This window comes from Hemiscyllium ocellatum, chromosome 28, assembly GCF_020745735.1.
Source record: "Hemiscyllium ocellatum isolate sHemOce1 chromosome 28, sHemOce1.pat.X.cur, whole genome shotgun sequence".
Taxonomy (NCBI): Eukaryota; Metazoa; Chordata; class Chondrichthyes; order Orectolobiformes; family Hemiscylliidae; genus Hemiscyllium; species Hemiscyllium ocellatum.
In genome coordinates, this window is record NC_083428.1 from 43,368,979 (window position 1) to 43,374,978 (window position 6,000).

The window sequence follows — 6,000 nt, forward strand, 5'->3', positions numbered from 1 at the left end:
AAGGATATGTTGGTGTTGGAAGGAGTTCAGCGGAGGTTTGCAAGATTAACCCCAGTGCTGAAGGGCTTGTCACATGTGGAATGGTCTGAGTTTGTACATGATGGAATTTAGAAGGATGAGGAGAGATCTAATTGAAATGTCAAGGATACTAAGAGGCCTGGATAGAGTGGACATTGAGAAGATGTTTCCATTGGTAGGAGAGACTAAGACCCAGGAACACAGCCTCCGAGTGAAGGGATGACACTTTAGAACTGAGATGAGGACAAATTTCTTCAGCCAGAGGTTGGTGAATCTTTTGAACTTGTTGCTGCAGAAGGCTGCGCAGGTCAACTCATTGAGTGTATTTAAGACAGAGATGGATAGGTTCCTGATTCCTAAGGGGATCTAGGCTCATAGGGAGAAGGTGAATGGATTGCGAAACATGCCAGCCATGATTGAATGGCGGAGCAGACCTGATGGGCTGAATGGCCTAATTCTCCTCCTACAGCTTATGGTCTTATAACTGTTTTAAGTGTGTCATCAATGCTCCTTTTATGATCAATAGAAAAGGGGAGGACTTGAATGTCGCGTTTCTGACTCGGAAAATGGGGAGCAGGGGCAGGTCCGCCCCTCGAGCAGCACTCAAGGTGTAAAATCTCATGGTCATTTAAGAGAGTCATTAATACGGCCAATCAGAACCTCAGGATAAACATCCTTACTCAGAAGAGGGTGATATTGGGGAAACTGTTACCAAAAAATGTGGGTGAGCTTAATGGCACAAATATATTGAAGAGGAAGCTGGATAAACACTTGAGGGGAAAAGGAATTTAGGGAGATGTTGACAGGGTTAGAGGAAGGGGGCTGTGACCAGGCTGGTGTGGAGTATAAACGCTGACACAGTGTGAATTTCCTGTCTCTATGCTGCAGCCTGTTTATCTGTTTAACCAACACGAAACACAGCATTTATCGGAGTATGAAGGGTTAATGACATCCTGACTGGGGTGATATTAGGGGTGGCGGAGTTGGTGACAGGATTGGGTGAGGCGGACTTTCTCCATGTTGGATAGAATGTTTGGATAAGCAAGTGCTGCTCAACAGGGAAACTCCCCCCAACCCCATTCCCGACCCCCCCCCCCCCACCTCCACTGTTTGAGTCAGAAGCTCAACATTCAAGTCCTATTACATAACCTATTGACCATAAAAGGAGTGTTCATGACACAGTCAAACGTAGTGATAATCAGCATGATAATGTTTTGCGTACGCCCACACTATTCCTCAAAATATAAGTGTGTGTCTACAAGAATAGACAGACATTGGGAAACTTACACCATCAACTCAACGCCAACTTACAGGGCCTCCCCAACCCCATGCAGAAGCTTGTATTGAATCCACACTCTGTGCACACTGGCAAGTTCAGTCCAATATCACAATGAAGTGCTTCCAGGCAACTAATCTCACTTCATATTTCACAACTTTTACTGTAATAGTCTAGTTTGATTCAGTTATCTGGCTCAAATACACACGTATTTCTATAGAATCTAATCCCTCTCAATCATCACAATAATTCCCAGAGTAAAAAGAATCAGTTCTCCAAACTTGTCTCTGTAACAGAAGTTTGATTTCAACACATACGTTTCTTTTCTTATTGTCAGTTGGGGAACATCATGGGGTGACAAAGGTTACATCAAAATGGCTAAGGATCGGCGGAATAACTGTGGAATTGCCAATTATGTAGTTTATCCAATGGTGTAAGGAGACAGTGTTAAACCAGAGCTTCATTGAACTCCACCTGAAAGAATGTTGGAAACATTTCTGCTGATGCTCGTTCTTTCAACACCATTACTTTACTTGTATGCTGCAATTTGAAAAAGTGGAATAATAGCAACTTCTGCTTACTTCTATAGTTTCATATAAAAGCCAATGTCATTTTGTGTTTGCTGCATGTCATCATGGTAATATCTGAATGTCTCTCCGCAAGCTGGAAAATGTAGTCAATGACCTGTATGTACAGCTGATGTCGAGCAAGATAATAAACACTGCAAGCAATCACTTTGAGAGACTTTTATTGAATTCAATTCAATTCAATTTCATAATATTCTTTATGGGAGCAGGTAAATTGGACTACACTGCTGCTTTCTGCACAGCAACGATTTTGTGATTTTGTGAATTTTCAAATTTAATTTGGAATGATGTTCTTAAAATTATGCGAATTGGCTGTTTTATGACTACAGTACAATTAATCACTACCATTTAAATATTTACAGTTTAATTAAATGGTACTAATCCAGAAAATCTCCTGCACAAGTGATAGGATCAGAGTTGGGACAATGTTTTAAAAAAAACAGAATTAAAGGGACTCTGACTGTGTTTAAATAGTATTCTCAGAAATAGTTAATTACCTAAATGCACAATTATACAGTCATAGAGATGTACAGCACAGAAACACCGTCCAATCCATCCACACTGACTAGATATCCTATCTTAATCTAGTCCCATTTGCCAGCACTTGGCTCATATCCCTCCAAACCATTCCTATTCATTTCCCCATCCAGATGCCTTTTCAATGTCATAATTATACCAGCCTCCACCACTTCTTCTGGCAGCTCATTCCATAATGCACCACCCTCTGTGTGAAAAAGTTACCCCTTAGGTCCCTTTTATATCATTCCCCTCTCACCCTAAACCTATGCCCTCTAGTTCTGGACTCTCCCACCCCAGAGAAACGACTTTGTCTATTTATCCTATCCAGGCCGTTCATGATTTTATAGGCCTCTAAACAGTCACCCCTCAGCCTCTGACGCTCCAGGGAAAACAGCGCCAGCCTATTAAATCTCTCCCTATAGCTCAAATCCTCCTATCCTGGCAGCATCCTTGTAAATCTTTTCTCAACTCTTTCAAATTTCACAACATCCTTCCGAGAGAAAGGAGACCACACTGAATGCAATATTCCAACATCCTGTACAGCCGCAACATGACCTCTCAACTCCAGTACTCAATGCTCTGACCAATAAAGGAAAGCATACCAAATGCCTTCTTCACTATCCTATCTACCTGCGACTCCACTTTCAAGGAACTATGAATCTGCATTCCAAGGTCTCTTTGTTCAGCAACACTCCCTCGGACCTTACTATTAAATGTATAAATCCTGCAAAGATTTGCTTTCCCAAAATTATATTTCTCTGTGAGAAACAAACATAACTGCTAAACATATTCCAATTCCAACAATACTGTGTTCAGTATGAAGGTTATGATTTGATCAGTCATATAAACTGGGGACTGCTATAATGAAAGAAGTATTTCAATGTGTGGTATGATAACAAATTCTCAACTGTGTGGTAAATAGCTCTGATTTCATTGCAATTCCAAAAACATGACTACAAAGTGACCAGGTTTGGGCTTTGAAGATCCATTATATATTCAACAAAAGAGAAAATGCCACAATCTTACACAAGTCACAATCCAGTGAAATTAAAGATGTTTCCATTCATGATTGGAGAGGATTCTCAGAAAGATTTTCTGATTCTTACAATGGGAATGCACCTTACATTCAAAGTAAGTCATTGATGAAAAAAGGGTACTGTTCATAAATGTCTCAGACTCAAAATTGTGTTGTACAAGAAGTAAATGTTTTGGAAGAATTTGAGAAAATTTGGAAGTGCTGCAGAATTTTATGTCATGCAAAAGCTGCGGCTTGTTTTCCAAAATATGACGATATTCCTGAAATAGAGTCATACAGTCATAGAGATGTACAGCACGGAAACAGGTCCTTCGGTCTTACTTATCCATGCTGACCAGATATCCTTATCTAGTCCCGTGTGCCAGCATTTAGCTCATATCCCTTCAAACCCTTCCTATTCATATACTCAGCCAAATGCCTTTTAAATGTTGCAATTGTACCAGCCTCCACCACTTCCTCTGGCAGCTCATTCCATACAAGCACCACACCCTGCAAGAAAAGATTGCCCCTTAGCTCCCTTTTATATCTTTCCCCACTCACCCTAAACCTGTGCCCTCTACTTCTGGACTAACTCACCTCAGGAAAAAGACCTTGTCTGTTTATCCTATTCATGCCCCTTACGATTTTGTAAACCTCTATAAGGTCACCCCTCAGCCTCTGATGCTCCAGAGAAAACAGCCCCAGCCTATTCAGCCTCCCCCTATAGCTCAAACCCACCAACCCTGGCAACATCCTTACAAATCTTTTCTCAACCCTTTCTGTTTCACAACATCCTTCCAATCGGAAGGAGACAAGAACTGCATACAAAATTCCAAAAGTGGCTTAACCAATGCCCTCTACAACCCCAACATGTCTTCCCAACTCCTACATTCAATACTCTGACCAAATTCTTTCTTCACTATCCTATGCACCTGCAACTCTACTTTCAAGGAACGATGAACATGCACTCCAAGGTCTCTTTGTTCAGCAACACTGCCCAAGACCTTCCCATTAAGTGTATAAGTCCTGCCCTGATTTGCTTTCCCAAAATGCAACACCTCACATTTATCTAAATTAAACTCCATCTGCCACTCCTAAGCCCATTGGCCCATCTGATCAAGATTCCAATGTTCTCTGAGGTAACCTTCACTGTCCACTACACCTCCAATTTTGGTGTCATCTGCAAACTTACTAACTATATCTCCTTTGTTGACATCCAAATAATTTATATAAATGACAAAAAGCAGTGGACCTAGCACTGATCCTTGTGGCACTCCACTGGTCACAGGCCTCCAGTCAGAAAAGCATCCCTCCAACACCACCCTCTGTCTTCTACCTTCAAGCCAGTTCTGTATCCAAATGAAATCTAATATTGACAGAAATGAACATTTCTATTCTGAGAGTTCTGGTCATTTGAAAATCTTTGACAAGAAACATCTTTGCATACCTGACATTTTGAAACGTTTGGAATATTTCAATAAAGTTGAGGAAATGATATATCAAAACAAGTGATTTGAATAATTCAGATTATTGGGAATTCTCACTGGCTCTGTTTGCAGGCTTGTGTTTGATGGGTTCTCCGGTGAGCAACATATCATTGTAGGTAAATGGTGGTCATGGTCCCCAAATGACCTCACTTTACTATAGGACGATACATGTACATATTGTACAATACCGCAATATAAATTGAAATTTCCAACTCATACTGGGAAGGTCAATGTGTCTGAAAGGTAATGAGGATATTCTTAAATATGGCCACAGAGCTTTAGTTGCTGCTTTTCAGCCTTGGTAGAAGACGGTGATCAAACAGGCATTGATTTTCCAAACTGGTGAAGCCAAATACTGCCTGGAACCTTCCCTCCATATCCCTTCCCCAGTCTTGCCACTGGTTTAATCACAGTTCCTCACCCACTACAAGCAAATCTCAGAAGGGACAGCTGGATTGGAGCCCCTGACTGATTTCTGTCCCTCCATGTCCATTATTGATGATAAGACCTGTCCCTTTGTGTCCGCACTAAATGGACAGGCACTGCAGCAATATTGTGATTCTAGTATCCCTGGCTGAGGGGAGAAGCACAATAAGGACAAGACAAGTTGATGTGAGGCAGGGATGCTGCGAGCATCTGGGTAGATTCAAAGTTAATCAGTGTTATGACAGCAAGCGAAAGAGCAGCAATGCAGCCTGGACCAGCCCATGAACTGCTTGCATGTCCCTGAGCACACCGTGTCCTTCCTGCAACGTTACAATGACAGTTGCCCAAGGCACAATATGGAAGTATAGAAACATCTTGGAAGTAGATGGGAAATATACCACAAAGACTCTTAATGGCTGAATCACTCTGGATACCAATGACCACAGACCAGGGTGCCACACTAGTTTCCTCACCAGTTGAAAAATCGATGCCTGTTTGATGATGAAGTCCCTTGAAATTTGGTGATTAGTGTTCATTATGGTGGTCTTCCAGAGCAAGTGCTGAGGTATTGACCCATACCTCACTGTCTTCTGTGTTGAGAACTATCGATGTCTAGTTTACATGCAGCAGCTCATAAGGTAAGATGTGTGGTCTTGGTTTTTATGATCATTT

At 41.5% G+C, this 6,000-nt stretch overlaps 1 protein-coding gene across 1 annotated transcript in view; it reads left to right on the plus strand.

Moving 5' to 3' along the window:
* LOC132829030 (procathepsin L-like) overlaps nucleotides 1–2,028 on the plus strand; it is a 28,702-nt gene extending 26,674 nt beyond the window's left edge. Inside the window, exon 9 of the mRNA XM_060846302.1 lies at nucleotides 1,632–2,028. Coding sequence (XP_060702285.1) covers nucleotides 1,632–1,731 — 100 coding nt within the window. The 3' untranslated portion in view covers nucleotides 1,732–2,028. The remainder of the gene's footprint in view (nucleotides 1–1,631) is intronic.
* The last annotated feature ends 3,972 nt before the right edge of the window (nucleotides 2,029–6,000 follow it).